General features: G+C 41.3%; 1 protein-coding gene across 1 annotated transcript in view; it reads right to left on the minus strand.

Moving 5' to 3' along the window:
* LOC124148617 overlaps nt 1-21,423 on the minus strand; it is a 53,866-nt gene extending 32,443 nt beyond the window's left edge. Inside the window, exons 1-4 of the mRNA XM_046519798.2 lie at nt 20,682-21,423; nt 10,303-10,635; nt 3,961-4,668; nt 2,888-3,049 (exon numbers count right to left, since the gene is read on the minus strand). Coding sequence (XP_046375754.2) covers nt 2,888-3,049; nt 3,961-4,668; nt 10,303-10,635; nt 20,682-21,021 — 1,543 coding nt within the window. The 5' untranslated portion in view covers nt 21,022-21,423. The remainder of the gene's footprint in view (nt 1-2,887; nt 3,050-3,960; nt 4,669-10,302; nt 10,636-20,681) is intronic.
* Nucleotides 21,424-23,574: the final 2,151 nt, after the last annotated feature.

Here is a 23,574-nt window from a genome sequence, read left to right on the forward strand (position 1 = left end):
AAGTTGTATTTTGAAGATGACGTGGAGCATTATTAAAAGTATGTGAGTATAAACCGTGTTAATCAATGGGAGCAAGGGCCGGCACATGAATGCTGATGGAGACAGTTCGGAGTAAGAGACGATTCTTCAAGCACTTAAAATGACTTAAATGACCATGGGCTGACCAGGAATGTCGGAGAGTCATGGCTTACCTTGTCCATGACGGCACGGAACGACAATACGTTAGGTTACTTTAGTAGGGGCCAGTCAACCCCAAAACACAGTTACGACACCACCTACCAACATTTGGTTTGGCAAGGACAGCGCTTTACCCCTGTGACTATATACACACAAAAACGCCAACTCCGTCAGTAAATCGAGACATCCGTAGCCTCACAATGAAAATCGTTCAGAATTACTTCGCACCTTATCTTTCAATATAATATCCTTTAACTTCGCTTATCCCTGCCCAAAAGAAGTCATCATCTTGGACCCCAAAAGGTCTCTACGGCCGCAGTCATCCGTCGTACTTGGTAGAGTTCTGCCACGCAGGCGTGCACTGAATGCGGGAAGATGTGCTAGGCCCGTCTGCACATCGCCCTGAAGCAGAAGCACACCTGAACGGAGATTGCGCGAAGCTTTTCCTTGATAACTGCCCTTAATTTCGAATGATTGTCTGACCTCGTTATCCATCATGATAATCTCATTTTAACTGTCAAAGAGAACCTGAGCTATGATTTTGCAAACTCGCGGCCCTGCTCTTGCTACTACTGTCGTAGGGGTGAGGCCAAATGTCACAGTTTGCTCTGAAATTTCGACTCGAGACGAAAGTGATGGACTAACGTCTTATCGATACCCTGGCTCACCAGTGAAGATCCGGGGTAGAATATGTCTTCTGCAACCCATGCTTGCCGTAAAAGGCGATTATACTTGTAAGAATCGACTGACGGGATCGGGTGGTCAGGCTCGCTGACTTGGTTGATGCATGTCATCGTATCCCAATTGCGTGGATCGATGCTCATGATGTCAATCACTGGATTATCTGGTCCAGACTCGATTATTCACGAACCGCCGTTATATAGCCGGAATATTGCTGAGAGAGGCGTTAAACAAAAAACAAAACAAAAAAAAACCTATATCCTGGCTTACATTTCAAGAAAATGTATCGTTCATACGCTTCCGAATGTCAGTTTCACAGTCACGTGACCGTCCTGTGTGTGCCAAGCAGATATACATCATACATGATAAAGTTTAGAATGCTATCATAATCAAATACGTAGATTTATTTTAAATAACTTTCCATAATATAATTAAATACGTATTATTCGTAACTTGATAAAAAAACATATCTACCTTGTATTAATACCAGAGGCACCTTTTTAAGTATTATCACTGTGGGTATGTTGCGAAAAGCCAATCGCTTGCAAGCTATGTACAGCAATTCGCCTGACAAGGGGGCGCTAGCTTTCAGCCGTGTGCAATCGCACCAATCGCTTGCAAGCTATGTACAGCAATTCGCCTGACAAGGGGGCGCTAACTTTCAGCCGTGTGCAATCGCACCAATCGCTTGCAAGCTATGTACAGCAATTCGCCTGACAAGGGGGCGCTAACTTTCAGCCGTGTGCCATCGCACCAATCGCTTGCAAGCTATGTACAGCAATTCGCCTGACAAGGGGGCGCTAACTTTCAGCCGTGTGCAATCGCACCAATCGCTTGCAAGCTATGTACAGCAATTCGCCTGACAAGGGGGCGCTAACTTTCAGCCGTGTGCAATCGCACCAATCGCTTGCAAGCTATGTACAGCAATTCGCCTGACAAGGGGGCGCTAACTTTCAGCCGTGTGCCATCGCACCAATCGCTTGCAAGCTATGTACAGCAATTCGCCTGACAAGGGGGCGCTAACTTTCAGCCGTGTGCAATCGCACCAATCGCTTGCAAGCTATGTACAGCAATTCGCCTGACAAGGGGGCGCTAACTTTCAGCCGTGTGCCATCGCACCAATCGCTTGCAAGCTATGTACAGCAATTCGCCTGACAAGGGGGCGCTAACTTTCAGCCGTGTGCCATCGCACCAATCGCTTGCAAGCTATGTACAGCAATTCGCCTGACAAGGGGGCGCTAACTTTCAGCCGTGTGCCATCGCACCAATCGCTGGCTGAGGTTGCTTCGTTCTCAAAGCAAAATGGCGGCTGACGAAAATTTTAGTTTGACAGCGGAACAAGAACTTCTTGACTGGATCCACATCTTTAGAGTAGTCAACAAATGTCATATGAATTCAAATTCTTCGGCTCGTCATCGAGCCCCTGCTATTACGTCCTTCATTTGGACAAGGCAACCACGTGGTAGTGGCGCGGCCATTTTGGAAGAGTGCGCAAGCGTTTGGAGATGTTGCAGACCCGGTATGATCGATTAAATAGCTCATTCTAAGCGATTCGTGGCTTGCAACGCAGGCATCCTGAATGTAAAAGGAAGAATGTTTCCACAGCAGGTGCGATTCAAAAATAACATATCGTTTTCAGTTTCAACAAAATCAGTAAATGCGCCATCACGTCACTGAAGTTTTGGATTCATCACGTGGTTGTCTGGTTTGTTTAAAGGCCACTGTCGCAAGGCAGGTGTACGCCTGGGCGGCGTCAGGCAACAAATAAACACAACCCATGAGTGTAGGGCATGATCACCATTCATTGTGTTAACTTTATAGTGTGGGAGAATCTCGAAATTAACACTCGCATCGTGGAATTCATACATTTAGCGATAGGTTAGAAATACCTGTTACCTAGACACTGGCGTAAGTGAATATGACATATTGAAAGCATTACCATTTGCAAACTCAGTGGCGCCAGGTTCGCGACTCCCAACAAGAGAAACAATAATTAATAAATGGAGAAGATAAATGCGATTCTTATTACCAGAATTCAAACCTATCCGAAGTCGTAATGTTTCCTCTGGAAGATGTGGGATGCTGAGCCTCGATATGGTGTCAAGTAAATCCAAAGCGAGGCAGGCTACTTCTGCAGCATGTCTGTCCCCGTTTCTCATAGGAAGTCCGGAAACCACCATATACGCATCTCCTGAAATACAGAATGTTCGAAATATTGTGTATATTTATAGATATTAGTAACCAACTACGTCTCGCGTGCCATTATTGAAAGAACATAAGAACTATGATAACCATTTGACCATTTGACCATTTGACAATATGATACTCTCTCTGCCTCCTCGATTCCCCAATGTGTAAAGCAAAGTTTCTGGTGTCCTCCGCCGTAATATTGCTGGAATAGTGCTAAAAGCAGCGTAAAACCATACTCACTATATAAACAGCGGATAGCTTTTCTATGATATATATTTCTGGTATATAACCCAACTTTCTCAATCGCTCACTCTCCCTGACCATGAATCAGATGATAATTGCTTTCCCGATGAGGTTGGCAATTATACTACAACATAGAATAACATGAAGAGGGTATTAACTACTGAATTAATTTTGGAATAACTCTCGATTTAGTGAGTATGTGAGTGAGTGATTGAGTTGAACCGCTTTGAACTGTAAATTGGAGTTTTATCAAGTCGTGTCAGCATAACATGGTTGGAAATAACAAAGTGGCACAGATTAAGCCAATAAACATATAAAAAAGTAGGGGTAAAGTTCTGGACGTCCCATGTTTTATAATCGGGATGAAACAGTGATTTGTACCCACGAGCAGCGGATCATAAAGGAAGCAACCACTGTGCAGCCGGTATCCCTTTGGGTCTAAGTGGGCGGTGGGGTAGCCTAGTGGTTAAAGCGTTGGCTCCTGACGCCAAAGACCCGGGTTCGATTCCCCACATGGGTACAGTGTGTGAAAAGCTCATTTTCCAGTGTCCCCCGTCGTGTTATTGCTGGAATATTGCTAAAAGCGGCGTTAAACCATTCTCACTCAAATGGTGCTTAGTGCACTGATAATTTAGCAACCGAAGGGTTTAACCATTCCAACACTCATACCTATTGTTTCCACCTTGTAGACGTCATACAACTCAAGCTGCTTGTCAAAGGCTTGGTATAACATGTTCAGCAGGTCTACCACCTGCATAGGACTGCTCTTGGACGATATCACCGTGAATCCAACAATATCCGAGAAATAGATCGTCACATTACCGTACGACTCCGGTTCAATAGGTTCATGGTTTATCATTTTCTTTGCAACCGTCACCGGAAGTAGTTCATACAGGAGAGTCTGACTGCGCCTGCGCTCTTTGTCCAAGTCTCGTGTTTTCTCGCGGAGCGTTGTGGCATAGTCTTGTATGCGACATGTGAGTCGATATATGCAGAAAACAACGAATGGAGTCAACAAAATGGCAAACACCATCACGAGAATCATTCCCGTTAAAGCTTCATGTAATTCGTTTATTTGCTGTTCAAGAAGAAAAATAATCTTCGATGCCAAAGAGTCTTGGATCGTCTTCAGAACATCGATGTATGATGTCATATTTCCAAACCACCACGAACCCTCTTCAACTGATGCGAAGCTTTCGTTGTTCAGGGCAATTCTCTCTCGGTTTTCCGTAACAATCTTTGCCACGTCACTATCTGAATAATTCTTAGCAAGAACATCTTTGGGAAGACTGTCATACTCTGAGCAAAGTGTAAGATAGGAGACGCCAAGCGTTTTTCTTGACATATAACCAAGAAGTTCAACCTGTCTGAAACCACCTGAAATGGAAAACAATGCACATTTTTTAATCAAACTTATTCATAATATTAACGGTTTGAAGAGTATTTCCGGCGTAAGCCTTGGCGTTGTAACTGATGCTTCACAAATGTGAATTTGAGAAAAATCTCAGTGTAATGAGGTTAACTGTTTTCCGTTATATAATTTCAGTCAACTGACAAACAAGATGAGTGGGTTTTGAATGACTTAAATCAAATTTATCAGGACTGCCAATTTGCCAAGGCCTATTAAATCTGAAACATGTATATGTTATGTAGCTGGACTGTATTTGACTAAAGCTAAACACCACATTGGACCAACAACGAATAAATGCATAGTAGTCCTTAAACATGGTAGGTTGGTGAACCGAACTAACTTAACATAACAACTGAATTTAACGAAACTATAACTTAACTTTACTGAAATGACACCTGGTGTTGTTATTATGTATTTTTGTTAAGTTGATTTTATTTTACCAGGGTGTCATTTTGATGGACGTGAGATACTTTGCACGTGTGAATAAATACAAGCGACAACATCATTTCTATAATCATAGGAAATCTCTACTTAAATTGTCCATTGTGTTATATGTACTTTATGAATCACTATCAAATAGTGGGGATTCCAGGTGATAGTAATCTGCCCCAACGGCGGCACCAGTCACAAACACATGCAAAGGGAAGTCAATTGTTCGCCTGAAAAATCAATGGGAACAATGTTACAAGTCCAAATAAGGAATTGCATCAACATTCTTGTCACTGATGCGTCAAATTTTAATATACCCTCCTCATCGCCAATATTAGACTTTTGGAATGTTTTACTGCTACCTTGAAAATCGTACTCCTGATCAACAACTTTGGATCAAGATTCGCACGACGCTCTTTAAAATCTGTGTCGAAAGGGCATGCTTTATTGTGCCTCAGAAGTTATGAAATGTATCCACCAAAGGCTGGAGCTGCTGGAATATTACTCGACTTTAAGGAAAGTTTACTATTGGAAAGATGAGGTCGTTCCTCTTGTCATACAGTCTTGTGGAAAGTTTTTGTCACTCTGAATCTTCATCGATGGATCTAGACGTGAAACAGATGAGTACGTTATACTTGTCCCAGATGGGTAGATCATCGACAGGGAATTGGCTATTTGGCCATTTTTTAAGAAATAAACGAGTGGGAGTGGATTATTGTACAATAAAACACTGCAGGGTGTATAAACCATGAGCCCCAAGTGGTTTATGCTCCCTCCAGTGTTTATTGTTCGATAAACAACGACCACGAGCCATTTATTTCTTATATGAGATATCAACATTAGGTTCATCCTCTTTGAGGATGTTCATGAAATGTGCAAGCTTTAAATATTTACCTTAATTTTAGTAATAAGGACTCCCTGAATAGAATCCGACCTCGACAATGTCGGACAAGTCCATTTTATGAACAGGTGGGTTAAGTTTGGTATTTCCCGCATATTCTCACACTCCTGACGTCGATTATCTGTACTTTTTCTCCCAATACTGATTGATATATCTCTCCCTCTTTTGGGTGCGATCGTTGGGCCACTGCGTTTATCTGCGTATCCCAGCTACATCTACGGGAAACTCACCAGACACTTCCCTTTCAAATATAACGTCGTCCAATTTACGACGTCATCAAAGATGCGAGGACATGTTCGAATCTCCAGATGTGACGTTATGATAGAACAATGTTTTATCGTGAAATAAACCACGCTTATTTCTCTTCGTGATTTATCAGGTATATATCTTATTTTGAACAATATCATATTAGCTATACTTCTTTGCCAATTTCCATTGTTTTGGTTTTGCAAATCCGAGCGAAAATTCCAATTCATATTCATAAAGAGACAGATTAGCAAGAAGGAGTGCAACAATTGGTGCTTATGAAGGATGACTTCTTAGTTTAAATGTCTTATACCCAAATTCCACATGTCATTCAACGAGGACGTCCCCTCGATTGGAGTTAATTCATCTTTACTGTATTCAAGTAACGGGCTATTATCATCTTCACTGAGTTCCTGGGATGCTCTACGATTTGATCTTCACTGAGATCACGTGATGCGCTACTGTACGATCTTCACTGAGATCACATGATGCGCTACTATACGATCTTCACTGTGCTCAGGTGATGCGCTACTATGATATTCATTGAGTTCACGTGACGGGAAACTATGATCTTCATAGGGTGTTTACGATGAAGGCGATGGGCCCTGTGATTAATTGTTCGCTCGTCATCAAGAGGATAAGGTGTGATTCCCCGCATTGGTAGATGAAGTCTGGCGCCCCGCGCCTTGATCTGTCCGGAATACTGCTACAGCGGCGTAAAACCATTCTCACTCACTCTCGAGCAGGCTTACAATGATCGTCACTTAGTTCATGCGATTACCCAGTTTGATCTTCACTGAGTTTATGTCATGTCTTTATCGGAATTGCATTCATACAGTTGCTCTCAAATTCTCTCTCGCACAGTTCCCACGAAGAACCTGAGAGCACCGTACATGTTTTACGTCACTCTACTTTACATCGACAGAAGAGCTGAACATCTAAGATAGCCAGGTATTGTTTGTCTCAGAACAACGGGAATTCTTAGCTCAAAGAGTTTGCAAAGAGTTGAATGAATAACAGGACGTCTGTTTCACACATCTTATCGAGGCAAGGGAGTTAACTGACCATAAAAGTTCATTTTCCACCCTTGTCGAACTAGGCCGGAATTTCTGGGCTCTATCGTAGCGCCACCAGTCCCTTCTATGTCCCTCCTACTGACCAATCAGATTCCATCTGTCATATCACTCGCTTTTGATTTAAATGAAATGGCGTAGCCCAGTGAATACGACCTTATCGATAATCAAGATCTCATAATAAAACGGATCTTACTTTGCGAAGTGAATCAAATCACGTGAGCACCTTGATTAATAACATGAAAAGATTTCTAAAATATCCCTTGACACTAAGATGTCGCTTCACATGCTTTACAAATCCTGTAATCAGTCGAAATCTCCACGGTAATTAACGAGCAGGATGTCGGTTTCGTTACGCGATTTTGATTGGACTATGCATAGACTCGTTACTCCAGCCAAAATATAACTTCACAATTGCAGCCTAGTTCGGCAAGGGTGGAAACTGGACTTTTATAGTCAGTTAACTCCCTTGCCTCGGGAAGATGGTTTCATAATGCGTTCACTATCAAGCTACTATCCCAGAGGCCTGATGACAAACACGTGTTTGGCGAAAATTGAAGTTGACTTCCATATGTCTGATTCATACACACCAACGTTGATCAACACAACATTATTCAGCCATTCCATGCATCCTTGACAAAGGTGACAATGATCATAGAATACATTATGAATACATTCAGGTTTATAAGTTTAGCTTGATCTGTTAAAATGTGGATCGCCGATAGCCCAGTCGTCCGAGGCGCCGAAATTCACACAAGAGATACGTCCCTTGGCGTACCAGAATCCTATTTGCACACATTGTACTGAGGTAATAAACTCCTGACACTAACGTCATGTGTGTTCTTTACTATCATTGTCAAGTTGACTACATAAAGCAGATATTTGTTGTTTGCGTCCAAGATTATTGCACTCATGTCGCGACGTGCGTGCATGTGTGTGTGTATGTGCGCGCGAGTGTGTGAGTGTGCGTGCGTGCGTGGCTGCCTTGCTGGCTGGCTTATTGTACTGGTACAGACTAATGCCGAGTTTATAGTGCAAGCCCACAGAGATACCATGCCGCAGTTTAACATGAATACCCCACTCAGACACAGTATACTGACTCCGAGCCGACCAGTCCTTGTTTCAGTTCCTTAATGTCGAGCGCCAGGCATGGTAACAACAAGTGCAATCTTTTAATGTCTTTTGGTATGACGCGACCGGGGATCGAACCCCGGACCTGGTCTTACAGAGGGACAAACAACTTATCACACAACACTATAGCTTTATCAAAGTCAATTAAGAACTGACTTTCACTTTGTGCGAGTTCATTGGAGTATAAACCTTTATAGAGTGAGGGCCAAACTGTGTGAATGTCAAGACTAAAGGGTCTAAATAATCAGAAACACCGCTTCTGTGTGTACTCGTGCTACGGAATCCCCAGGAATGTGTAAACAGCCCGTCATTTCAAGAACACGGTCTCGTGTAAAACGTATGTACGTCGAATTGTGTCGTCAATTTCGTGCTCATTTGACCGGCCTCTCGTCCAGTGGAAAAGCCGAATATCGTTTAAATTTCACATTAAACAGTAGTATCAGTTATGCTAACCTCGTTGACCTGAATGTTCAGACATGTCGTCCATTGCTCATCTCTGGGTACATAATGGGAACACGTGGGTTTGGAATACAGATGTACCCCGATATGATTCGTGTAAGCATGAATAAAGTGGTCAACATTTCCGATCTGCTTCTCTATTGACTTCCCCTTAAACTTGCACGCTGTGAAACAGCTGGATATCTCTTCATAACGGCGTTCGACCAAACTCTCTCACTCACTCACACAATGACACATATACCAGGACGGTACATATCAACAAACAATGGTGTATCCTGGCCCTCAAAGGAAGAGCTAAAGGGTACCTCTACCGTTGTTTCACTGCTCCACATGATAAGGTTAAATCGTCATTATGTTACGTGTGAGCAGAAAATGTTGCAATTTATATTTGTTTTTTTTATGTCTGAAAACACCGAGCGCGGTTGTGGCAAGATGTATGTGCCGCTGGTTGTTGTAAATAAGCACGGCACAATTGATCGTTCGAGAAGTTTCGGGATGGGGGAGTTTCTAGAAGGCCAACCGCACATATACAAGAGCGAAAAGAGGGCGGTTTGAGGCCTTTGTCGACCTGTCTCATCAACTTGTCAAGTGTTGACTGGATACCTGTCTGTAAACACCGAGTTCAAGTCAGTTTCAAGAACTGATGTTCAAGATATTCAACATTAACAAAATGTTGGACATCCGTGAGTGCATTAGCTTTAGGTCCAGGGTCTGCTGCTTGTTTCTATTGCCCCGTATTTGACCCATTGAGTTACATATTTGAGTGTAAACCTAAAACTGTGTGTTTCAATATATTCTTGCTAGTGTGATTCACTGCAATTCACTGATGTGAAAATCCGGGGTAGAATAGGTCTTCAGTACCCCATGCTTGCCATAAAAAGGCGACTATGCTTGTCGTTAGAGTAGACTAACGGGATCGGGTGGTCAGGTTCGCTGACTTGGTTGATGCATGTAATCGTATCCCAATTGCGTGGATCGATGCTCATGATGTCAATCATTGGATTGTCTCGATTACTTACAGACCGCCGTCATATAGCTAGAATATTGCTGGGCGCGGCAACAACAAACAAACAAACTTACTATTTTACAAATTTGTTCTGTAACAGTACCTACTAGTGTCTAGGATAACGTTTGCGTTCAAGTTGGAAATCACCTTGTATTATTACACTGAACTGGTATTTCCATAATGAACTCCGCTTTTTAGAGATTTCTTATGATTAAGGAATTTTCTTTGCCGGTTTTATTTTACGGCCATGTGGTTGAATCCTGCCTTTCGTTTAACCCTTGACACGTGTAAAGGATATAGAAAAAGTTTGATGTAATGTATACTGAACATAAATTTTGCATTTCTCACATCTCACCTTTGGCGAAAAATGTTGATCCCAATGCCCGTTCGATGCCCGCTTCGTCTTTACTTAGCAGTAACATATGATATGAAACAAGCGTTCTCCACAGGTCGCCGGTAATGGATTTCTGCACGCTTCGCCCAGCCCAGCTGATCATGACAGCATTCACCCAAGTGTAGAAGTCGATGGAATCAGTCACGGTGACGTTGCCCGCGTCTATTCTTTCTCTGAATGCATTGACGTGTTTGTGGAAAATGTCAAGACTCTTGAAGTGTTCGAGTGGCGACGAAGGCCACTGTGACAAGGAGTTGATGACATTGTCGGAGTTTACTCTGGCTCTGTGCAGACCTGGAAGCGAAACCAAAAATCTCAGCGTTATTTCTACCCGAACCTCTGTCAAATGAACAAAGTCGATATACATGAAAACGGAATTGGGATTGTTGGGATATTCTTTGATACGTGAGTAACTAGTGTTTTGCGCCACTTTTAGCGATGGTTTCTGGATTCATCTTTACTGCGTTATATACATGTACACCATAGCCATTGATTGGTACTACGTCAATAAAATGAAACCATGTCCACTATATTTTAAGATTGAAAATCAAGCATGTGAAGGTTTTACGCCGCTTTTAACAATATTCCAAGATATATGACCAGAAATGAGCTTCACATATTGTACCCATGTGGGGAATCGACCCCTGATGTCCGGCAAAACAAGCCAAAGCTTTCACCACTAGGCTACCCCACCGTCCGTAACGTACTTAATTAAGATACAAAATGATGTAAGGTTATTTGAGTATGATGTGTTTGATATTTACACACATGTGTCACATATGAATACATAGTACACGTAATGAGTCGACAGTGGATTGATTATTACATTTTCATCAATATAATGAAAACAACTTTAGGCGGCAAGCGTTTAATGCTTTGTTATAATGCTTTCAGCTAGCTGTCCAAGGCACACGTCGACAGATCGGAGCTACGGGTATGATATGATAACGTATATGTTGTAGTCTACCAAGTACAGAAAGAATAGAAGGATACAAACATTTATTTTTATCATTTCATCGCGTGCAGGTAGCGAGGGGCAACAAAATAATATGTATCGAGCAGGGTTGAACATCTTAAAATACATTTATTGTGGCATGAATACCAATGTGACACTGCAAGCACGAAAACGTCGTTTTGTACGTATTAATTGGTGAGCGTCCTGAAAGTGTCCGAAAAAGGGTCGAGTTTTTAAAGCGTAAAATAAATAAAATTACTGCTCCCAGCATAAGATTTCTTTCTAAATAGCAAGGGGCGGTCGGGTAGCGTAGTGGTTAAGGTGTTCGCTCGTCACGCTGAAGACACGGGTTCGATTCCCGACATGGGTAAAATGTATGAAGCCCATTTCTGGTGTCCCCCGCCGTGATATTGCTGGAATATTGCTAAAAGCGGCGTAAAACCATACTCACTAACACTAAATATATAGCAAATATTAACACACACAAAAATAATGAAAAAACTGTATCCATTTTTTAGAATATAATTAAGAGAAACATACGCGATTCCATAGCTTTGGACCGTTTGTTTTGTACGTAGACTTCTGTGTCACTAAGGCGTATCAGCTTTAGTTGTCACATGTAAGATTGTGTTTCCCCCACTGTTTAAGGTAATTAAATCGATTGTTCAATTCTACAAACAAATTGAACTTGAGCCCCATTTAGAACACTGCAAGATAAAAACAAAGACCCATGAACAACAGTTGTGAAACCAGTTGGTTATTTAATATAATAGATACCCTCAACCAGTATTTACCTTTATAAGTATAAAAATTCAAATAAAAAGCGAAAAAGGAAAAACGAAACCTCGCTTTTGGCAACAGATTAATACTATGACCTCACGAAAATGACACCAGATGTGGCACAAAAACTTACAAAACTAAATTGGCACTAATAGAGAATGCATGTTAGATGTTTTCTCGAAATGGATCCCTGTCAATACCATCGGTGCACGATACACATTAGGAACGATTTGCGTCATTCAAATGCAAAATCAGTTCGAATTCCAATAAATTCGTTGTGAGCAGGTGTGGCGTCTAGCATATTGTATAAATGTTTTTTATAATATAATGTCTGATGTCAGAGAAATGACGCACATTAGCTGAAGCTTGCTGTTGTAAAGTATAATGATCTCACTCCAATTGCCTGACTATGCCTAACTCATGTCGCGATAAAGATTGGGTTTAAGTTGCTTGCACAAGGTCACCAAAGAATGCCACGGAATCGACCGATACTGTTACTGTACCTCAGATGACAAAACAAGGACTTGTATTTCTGGTTCAATTTTGGTTTTGTCAAAACATATAATTACCCCCATTTTTGACATAAGTCCAGATGTATATTGGAGGTTGTTTAACGTATGGTTTGGCCCAACAGCTAAAACTGTTACATAGCAGTCGTGAAAATATAACCATTGGCAGAGCGATACCTCTTTAATCTAGACGACAGTAGTCCCAGTGAGAATTATCCTGTATAACAAATGTTACTGTCAGTCATAATCCTGATGGTTTGGGTTTCCAGATTAACAGGATCCGGACCAGCGAGGTTTCAGTGTATATAAAACACAAACTTGCCAACACCCATTAATGACAACAAAAGCAATCAGTGTACAGATCCACGAATAGCTAACAAAATGCAAAATGTTACAACTCAGAAGTGATGCTTATGATAGCAACCGTATTGATAATACCTTTAATAATACCATTAGGCTTCCATGGAGAATAATCTTTGTCTACTTAGCAAATATGACTGGATAAACATTGATACATATTCTCACGAGATGAATCCATATATCAATGCCACGTTATTTGAATAGCACAGCTAACACTCAACTCCTATATAGATGATAACTTCCTTGAAGTTCATTATTGAATATTAGTTTCAAGAAAAAGATGTCCTTTGTTATGCCTGTTTGGTGAAGCCTGTTCTTGGTTGAACATTGACACTATGAGTAGGAACTGCAGATCAATGCTATGTTTATTCTTCCAATGATTTTACAGTTATAAATATATCCACACAATAAAGTAAAGCATTGCCTTATGTTCCTTATCACTGGTCGTTATATTAAATAATTGATTAGGTTGGGGTGACCATTAAAATGACATTTTGTAGGAAGAAAGGATACTGCATTAGTTATTCATAGTAGGCAGGCATTTTCAGAATATATAGAGGATATTTAAGGACGGACGTCGATTCTAACCACCCAACTAGATGAGATAAATGGCATATTTGATAATCGTCTCATGTATTAACAATTCAGGCTGTTGTTGCGTGATTTTTCGACTTTTGACTAGTCGAGCCGAAATCCTTTTATGACCACGCCACGTCCATACGTTAATGAGAATTCGCACACTATATTGTAAACAGTTTCAAACTTGAAGACCCACAATAAAATAAATCTTACACCTATTATGAAGAAAAACGTATTTCGAATGTGTTGGAACATTATTTCATATCCTTCAAAAGCACACCAAATTACTATTACTATTACGACGGACCCGTGAAGATCGGGAAGAATAGGTCTTCAGCAACCCATGCTTGCAGTAAAAGGCGGCTTTGCTTGTCGTAGGAGGCGATTAATGGGATCGGGTGGTCAGGCTCGCTGACTTGGTTGATGCATGTCATCGTATCCCATTTGCGTGGATTGATGCTCATGATATCAATCGTTGGATTGTCTGGTCCAGACCCGATTATTTCCAGACTGCCGTCATATAGCTGGACTATTGCTGACTGCAGCGTTAAACAACAAACAAACTATTACGACGGTTGATAGTGCGTAGGTATACTCGTTTCGAAACAAGGACAGCCGCCATTTTCACTCAGCTGATCAACCGATTGTCAACATTAATCCTGTATCATCAACAGTACTCAGCAGATGGCCGAGAAGGAGGAACGTTTAGAAACAAACTAACAGATAAAACAAAGCCACGTTTAAAGGACTTATGGGACGAGTTTTATATCCTATTAATTACCCACCACTAAATTTGTAATAACTCCCCAAAACACCACGTCTGCGTTCCGTACACAAGAAGTGATATGCGTAGTAACACAAGTGATCGGTGAATGGAATGTCGACCGTGTAAACCATTTGAGAAAATCCTGGCGCGCAGAAAAAAATACCCTGGTCAAAGTTCGCGAAAGGTCGTTCTGACGTGACCTATAATGGGATGTCCTCACAAGATGTTGTACGTTTTGTAGATCGCAATGCGACATCGATCGGGGTCATTGGGCGCAGACCATGCGCGAAGAGCAATTTTTCGAACATCAGTTGGATTGCAAAAACCTGTTCGTGTTTAAGTCTCTCTCATATTCATATTGACGGACAGTTAGTGAGTGAGTATTGTATCACGCCTCTGTTAGCAACATTCCAGCAACATTTCAGCAACATTCCAGCAACATTCCAGCAACATTCCAGATTCCATGTGGGGAATCAAACCCGGGTCTTCGGCATGGCGGACAGAACGAAGACCGAAAAGTGTTAAGCATGGAGTCATGGGTACCCGCATCAAGTCGACCAGTTTCCCAAAGTTAGTTTGTTTTCAGTTTGCGTCATTGCTAAAACAGCTTTCGGTAAGATTCCTTTACCTTCACATTTTTTAATAATTTTGCCATAAACACCTCACGTGGTTTTGCAAATTCTGCATCAAGTAGGGTTGATTTTGGATTGTCAAGTCGTCTCAAATAGCGATCGATACTCGGCCGAAATCCCCTCAAAGTGGAGGGTTCATGTTCATCCCCGCTTGGTTTCTTTGCGTGCATGAAATGTTGTGACAGACTTGTTCAGGTCTACTGGGGGTATAGTTTTAATAGATCTGGTTTATTCAAACAATGTACATGTAATGTCTGGCCGTTTTCACATCATATTTGGTTTTCTTGGCCGGGTTCTCGTTTTCATTTTTGAACAGATTCTAGTAATCGTCAATTTCCTTCTTCCCTCATATCCGATGCATTCTCAAATGTCACAGTGTCTAGTTCAAGATCATCTTCTCGGAATAGCGAAATGTGTAAAGTTTTCCACGTTTACAACTGTAAAACTCTTTTGTATCATTTAATTTTAAAATACAGGCTTCATTTGGTAAACGTTTTTTTCTCGTTTTCATGCGATTGGTAGTTTTCTAAACTTATGAATGAAACATTATGAATACAATAGATGCAAAACGTCCCGGAAAGGTCAAAGTTCATGGTCTCAGCCAATCAAATTACGGGAAGGTCATAATAATTTGTTATTTTACCCCTTTAAAGGTACCATATGGGCCATAAAAGTGTTTTTTATTCAACTTCAAAGGGTCTAAATATTCGGGATGTGCCACAGGCGCTGAGGCGATTCAGGTTTCACTTTCACAAAGGGAACGTCTGGTCACCTTGTTCTTTGCGACAGAATATGGCCATTCCAACAACTTCCGGTGCTGATTACTTCGTTGCTATTAACAGTGAGTGAGTGAGTGAGTGAGTGTTTACGTTTTTAGCAATATCCAGCAATATCACGGCGGGGGACACCAGAAATGGGCGCTTTAAACATTGACAGTGGTTCCTGTCATCAGGCTTGTCAAGACGATCATTGATGAGAAGTAAAGAAAAACAGACACGCAACAAAGAGAAAAAAAATCTTTGATTGGGGAGTCTAATCTTTGTTCAGATTAAGTAGCCATTCCATTCAGTAAAAAAGCGAGGTCTTGGCAAATATGGTTTATATTTTAACCAATAAATACAGTATTTCATCCTTGTGTTTGTATCTTCCTTTTAACAACGTATAAGGTACAATCAATAGGATAACTACAGGCCACGTATGAAGGCTCCACACTGCAGTAATGTGAAGTCAATTTTTGTCAAGTTTAATCTCATGAATCACAACAGGTGATACAGACATGGATATATTCAGTGAGAAAGCGTAAAAAAGTAATAGTAATAGTAATAATAGTATAAGATATATACATAATATGCGTGTGCATACACAGATATACAAATATCTACTATTTACGTAAGTTATACAATTTCATTGTCAGGTTTATAAGGATAGGCATATATTGTATTGACATTAGTTATGTATATTTTGAATTAAAGGGTATTAGCTGTAGTATTTGGGAAGATATTGACATTTATGTTTGGGAAATATAACAAATAACTCGTCACCTATTACAAGATTACATAAAGTACAGATTCTAGGTTCTCTATGTACACTGTACCATCGACCAGTTTATATTGGGAGATGGTGATTACCTAGCTGTATCGAGTTAAACATAATCTAAGGTTTACATGCAGTGATAATAGGAATGGCTCAATGATATGTAACTGCTTTAACATAGTATAATAAAACCTTTTGAAGATGACGTCAACTCTTGTCTCCAATCTTGATCATACTGATCTATCAGAATTGTTTTAACTTTATGCTTCAACCAGGAAATGCTAGTAAAACCACTGAGAGAGCAATACATAATTTAACCCCGTGCTCTCCAGTTTATTTTTTATACAAGTTAAAAGTGGGAATAATAATTACTGTTACATTGATGCATCTTTATTACACATAAGCGCGTTTACTGCATGCACCAGCTTATGTGGTGATAGTAAAATGTTACTCCAATGTAAAATCATTCTAGTTTTATGATAATTTCTAGTGGGTATCCTCTAAGTTCATCGTAAAGCTTGGAGTTGATTGCCAAACTGTAAGCATACGCTTGCAATATTTCAAATGAATTCTTTCAATCATAACTGACTTTTCAAAGTCCCACATTTCAGGGACATATAATGATATTGGTTGAATGATGTGGATAAACAAATGTCATTGACAGTCGACGAACATTTCCAACTGTCGAATCTTTGTGAAAACGACAAACATGGCAAACAAAATGAGTACTTTTGTTTTGCTTAAATTTATCTCAAGTTTCAAACATTTAATGAATTTGAAGATGTTTATCCGTTTCTGCCATTAGTACTGTATCGTCGACATGTAAAAATAGGTGCCTAGCGGTTTAAGAATAAATATCACCAAGGGCCTTTAATACATGTATACTGAACAACAAAAGTTCCTGTGACATTGAACAAGATTTAATGCAAAGTTATGTTTTTTACCAAATCTGAAACAATTTCGGTTTGCAACAGATAAAAGACTCCTGTACGTGTTCAAAATGGTTTAATTTGCCATACTGACTTCAGAAAATGCGTGATTTCATAAAAAAAACACGAACATGCCAAAATGTCAATTTACAAATCAATAGCGTGTGTTCACCTCTGGTTGCGATGCAAGCAACGCATCTTCGTCTCATGGAATGGACCAGGCGTCGCTAAAAGTCCTGTGGGATATCTGTCCATATCTGCTGGAGCATGTTTCGAAGTTCCTGGAGTGTCTGTGGAACACGTGGTTGACGTCGAAGGCGCCGATCCATCTCATCCCACATGTTCTCGATTGGTGAGAGATCAGGGGAGCGCCCCGGCCAGGGGATGACATTCACGTTATTTTGTTGAAGGGAATCCTGAACAAGTCGAGCCATATGAGGCCGAGCGTTGTCATGTTGAAAGGTAATGCCTGGGCCATGACGACGCCAAAACGGTAGAACAACAGGGCCGATGATCTCGTCGCGTTACCGCTGTCCATTAAGATTTCCCTCTACCACTATCAAACGGGTCCTCTGTCTTGCTGTAATCCTACCCATACCATAACGCTGCCGCCCCCGAACTGATCTTCTTCCATGACACAATTATTGACGTAACGTTCACCTAGACGTCGGTACGCTCGAATCCGTCCTTTGCTGTGGCTAAGGTGAAAACGAGACTCGTCAGTGAATAGAACTTGTCCCCACTGCATGGCCGCCCAGAGTAGATGCTGTCTGCACCACTGTAGACGTGCTTGACGGTGGTTTCCTGTAAAAATGGGACGTCTGGCGTGTCTTCTGGCGACAATCCCTGCACATCTGAGGCGACGACGTACGGTTTGTGAAGATATTCGTCGAGGGCCAATGTTGCTTCTTGACGTCACTGTTGCTGGCTGGAATCGATTTCGTAGGTTTGTTGTTCGAACCCAGTTGTCTTGTCGATTATTGGTTACGCGTGGCCTGCCACTCCGAGGATGGTCTCTGACTGCATTCGTCTGTTGCCAGCGTTGCCATAAACACCAAATGGTGTTTCTGTGGACGTTAAATTGTCTTGCAACATCACGTTGACTCGATCCTGCTTCAAACATACCAATGGCTCGCAGACGCCCATTTTCGGACAGGCGTGGCATTTCGAGATGTTGAATAATTGCGTAATTGTGTTGTTTTTCTGAGTGGTTGTTGCCAGCATAATGCTAAACAATGCCTATGGAATCCCGTTAACGCACATGTTTTCATACCCATTCTTAGGCATTGAAATGCATGGGTCTTGCATAAAAGTCAACTTTTGCATGGAATGCATGCTTTTCTGTAGCAGTTTCGTTTTTGTGACTTGAATCCATACATGTACTACAATATTGAAAACCAAACTTTACTTGTTTGAAAAATACACTAAAATATTGGTGTCACAGGAACTTTTGTTGTTGAGTATATATTATCTGATGTTGAGAAGCTTTTCCAGGATCCCGCTTCGTTAAGACCTTGGAGATTAACATGATCAGAATACAACTGGAGGCGTTTTCTAATTATAGAAGTGAAAAGCTTATCTAGAAAGCATGCAAGGGTTGTGCCTCTGTAGTTTTCTGGTTCTTTTGGAATGGGGGCGGTCGGGTAGCCTAGTGGTTAAAGCGTTCGCTCGTCACGCCGAAGACCCGGGTTCGATTCCCGGCATGGGTACAATGTGTGAAGCCCATTTGTGGTGTCCCCCGCCGTGATATCGCTGGAATATTGCAAAAAGCGGCGTAAAACCATACTCACTCACTCACTCACTCACTCTTTTGGATTGCCTTTGTCTTTGTAACAGGCATTGGGTGAGACATGGTTATATAGTTGTACATACAATGGCAGTAGTAGACAAGCTGACGCTTTGTTATTCTCATTACAATTACCACCCAAGCCACAGGCTTTGTTTAATCTTCTTAAATCACCCATATTGACGTTTTCTCTCAAGATAAAGTTTTCGCTTTTTTATGCAATTTTCATCAAACCAAGGCTTGTGCTGGTTATACTTATTATGTAGACGGTCGGTTTCTCTTCACAAAAATAATTTTAGCAGCATTTAACAATATATTACAAATAGTATTTGGAATGTTGTCAACACAATTGTCATTACGTGTGTTCTCATCAATATATGTACACAGTGTATCTACATTACACACATCAATGCAATACACCTTCTATTAGTGATACAACTCACATGATCGTCATCATCAACACACACACACACACACACACACACACACACACACACACACACATGCATACACAAACAAACAAACGCACGCGTATTTTCAGTGTACTGATTAACAGAAAACTAAAATGTTCAATGTACAAATGAAAAGATTGGATGATAATCATTAAGGATGAGATGACTGAAAAGCAGGAATACTGTAGCAGGTTGTCCACCGCACTATAACCTTTACAGGTGAGCTTTCTTTTATCAAGTATATTACCAACGCGTCCATTTGCGGTTTGCTTACATAGTTCTATCACTTTGAACCCATAATTATTTTGTCTCTGTGTCCATTGAACAATCTTCCATTGGCATGCTGTTGGGGGCATGGAAATGCACAACGAAATTCATACGATCTCCGTGCATTCAAACTGCGCTCTCACCTCTCAGTGCAATGATCAGCACAAAGTGCAATTAGACTCTGAAGTCTTAACGCATTGTTAAACAGATCACTGCATGCTATCTAAATATGAGAGGGGAGGTCGAAGTGATGCTTTTGTGAAACGAACGCTCACAGGCAAGGCAGGGCAAGGCAAAAGATAATAATGAGGGCAATATCTGCGATTCGAACGCACCATATTTCGACACTGGACGCTACTCTGCAAAACCTTCTTTGACAACTGTGATTCTCGAGACCTTTCAGCCTCAAGGAGGTTTTTCATACACCTTTACATGTTATCCAACCGGGTACCCATTTGCGATGAACCGATATTAATCTGTTTCATTTTAGACTCTTGTCGGACAGACTTCCTAAATGCTATTAGAAAAAAATACAGTTTTTAAACGAATTAATTATGATATAATTAAGTGCGTAAAACAAAATGTCAACTCTGAAATATCTAGTGGAGACTACGTCGGTTTATATAGTCCCATATTAGAGTATTAGTAGCGCTGGCGATGGCCTAGTGCTGAAAGCGTTTTCTGATAAAAAAAAGGCAACTCACTAACTTACTAAATAAGTCTGTACTCATATACATTTTGGTACAACCCTATCCTTCCAGGGACATAAAACCTCCCGTGCAGGAATCTTACCTTGGAAAATAGTGGTATCCCCGTTGCTACTAATGTATAGAGCTGATATGCCCCTCTCGATCTGTAGCATGTGCACGACATTGCCCGTCTCCGTACTGAACAGAATCTGGTTCCGTAGGTCCTCCATTTTAGCAACGTGGCTGGAGCTGTTGTAGACGTTGATGAGGTTCTGGATGATCATGACTACGACCGGCATCAACGCCACCGACATGATGAGGGCAGCGTTATTACGCCGACCCTGGGACGAGTCAAGGTTACCGCACTGATACCATTTAAGGGAAACGGGTATCTTTTCATTCTTTTCCCCGGGAGCTTCAGTTGCGTCAAAAAATTGAGACATCTTTAATTCAGGATAGTTCTGGGCAGTGTCTGTCAGATGCAGCTCACGTGCACACGCTTGTTTCGTGGTATTAAAGAATATTACAATGCCGCGAATCGTGGCATAGAACAATGACTTTTTCCAAAACCACTGCCATTCTTTGTCAAAGTCTGTTCCGTTTCAAAATCTATAACATCGGGATTATAAGAAGACAGTTGATGAGGATGTCCGTTGCTTCCTATTGAGACAATGTATCCACTATAATTCACAGTACCATTCACCAACCAAGAGGAAGCTTATTTCACATTCAACTTACTCCCAACAAATTCTTGAAATCCCATTGTCGGTACCACCGAGACGTGTACTGAGACAGTTAGTTACCGCGACACTGACTCTACAAACAGCCGTCTAAAAGCTTACAAATTATCGCCTTTGGGTGTTGCGACTGGGAGAAAACGTCCGAGGCCTCTTATACCACGCACAACAGATCGATAAACTGGAGTCGGGTCTATTGGAAGCGCTAATCCAGACTCCCAGTCACATGGGCCCTGTAGGTGTTATTGTCAAACAATCGACCTGAGCGGCCCTTCTGTCAGGATCGTTGCGTATAGTTCTGATGCCTCTTTCCGGAAGCATGAGATAAGTATTAACTGGAATTGGAAATATGGACCGATAAACATTTTCAGTATTTTTCTAAAAAATTAATTCGCTATAAAACTTTTGTTTGGCTATAAATATATTTGTCTTGTCTTTTGTTACGTCAATGGCGATATGACGGATTTTATTATGCTTAATTTTGAAAGGTTTTTAAGTTTGAAAAGTGCCATTTCAAATTTATTTTTTAAAACATTTTCGACATGAAAACGTCATGCTAGCGTTTGGTACTGAAACAGTTTACGCCAACAGGTTTTCTTTTCTGAGAGAATCTCATTTGTTGACGGGGCTTGAAAGATTGAGGACGATAGCACATCATGCACATACATAGCGAAATCAGAGAAAAGTAGTTCAAAGTAGATTATGATCAGATATAAAGGCTTATTAGTAGGTTTAGTTTTCTTTGTTTTCTGGTAGCATCTACTGACTTTATTCCTATAAAGATATCGATGTACACGCGTGATTCTTTGATCAACAATTCGTCTCCTTCTAAAAGAAATGGCGTGACATGTTTCACCTGAACATAGTATGAATCCTCAAGATATACTGAACCACAAAAGAAACGCCACCCCAGTTACATTGCATGAAAAGTTGTCATTTACATATCTGGGTAATTTTTGTCAGTTTGTAGAATTTAACATTACCTTGTCCGGAAAAATGAAATTTCATTTTAAAAAACAAAGCAGATGACAATAAAACGATCGCCCAAACGCATCACGGCAACGGCCATGGTAACCCGATGCACGTGAGTTCCGTGCAAATTGAAATGCACATGCGTTCCCCCATTTCTTGCCCTATAAAAATGCCACATGCCAAGATTGACAAGAAATCAGCGACACCAAGCCCCTGGACGATTGCAAGCTGGATAAACCGCCCGTCAAGTAGCCAATGCATTTCAAGTCCACATAAGGACCATATACAGGCTCCAGCAACGTTACCAGACCACCAACACTACAGATGACTGACCACGTAGTGGAAGACCAAGGGTCACCACCCGACGTCAGGATCGTCAGATTGTGCGACAGCATCTTCAAGATCGCTTTGTCACTGCTGCGGAAACTGCTCGACAGACCATGGGGACACACCAGCGACACATTAGTGCGGACACCATGCGTCGATGAGCTGACACGTTATTCTGATGCTTGTGTTGTTGAGAGAGACTCGTGGGGTGGTCCGGGCATCATGGTGTGGGGTGGAATTGGTCTTGCAAAGAGGGTCGGCCCTGTGGTCTTACAGAACATCGGCCCAGGGAGAGGCAATGATGTCACAGCAACTCGGTACATTGATCAAGTCTTGAGACCACACGCCATACCTCATTTGGCATGTCGCCGCAACAACGAGTTTCAGCATGATAACGCCCGTGCCCACACTGCAAGAGCAACAAGAGACTTCCTCCAGCAGAATGGCATCAGAACCATTCAATGGCCTGCCCTCAGTCCCGATTTAAATCCTATTGAGCACCTGTGGGACGAGATTCAAAGACGGCTGAATGACGTCCGACCAAGGCCGACAACTGCAGCTGAACTCCAACGGGCGTTCTTCAGAATGTGGGCTCAAGTGTCTATGGTCTTCATCAACGGCCTCATCCATTCCATGTATCGACGTTGCACGGCAGTCATCAACGCACATGGCGGACACACGAGATACTCACTTATGATGCCATTATCTCAGAGACTAGTGTTGTGTTTCAACCTTGATGATCAGTTCTGCCAAGTGTCATCTTTTTAATATGTCTCAAAGTATGTTTACAGTGTTTGGACAAATAAGGCTTCTCATATATCTATCTATGGTGACGTTTCTTTTGCGTTTCAGTATATTTTGTTGTCATGAAGCCTCAATTTGCAATGTGGAGGCATATCTAAATGAATATTCAAATTCAGAATTTCTTAAATAGATACATGTCGCAGGCAAACTTCCTCT

The sequence above is a fragment of the Haliotis rufescens genome, unplaced genomic scaffold, assembly GCF_023055435.1.
Source record: "Haliotis rufescens isolate VD_foot unplaced genomic scaffold, xgHalRufe1.0.p SCAF_13, whole genome shotgun sequence".
Taxonomy (NCBI): domain Eukaryota; kingdom Metazoa; phylum Mollusca; class Gastropoda; order Lepetellida; family Haliotidae; genus Haliotis; species Haliotis rufescens.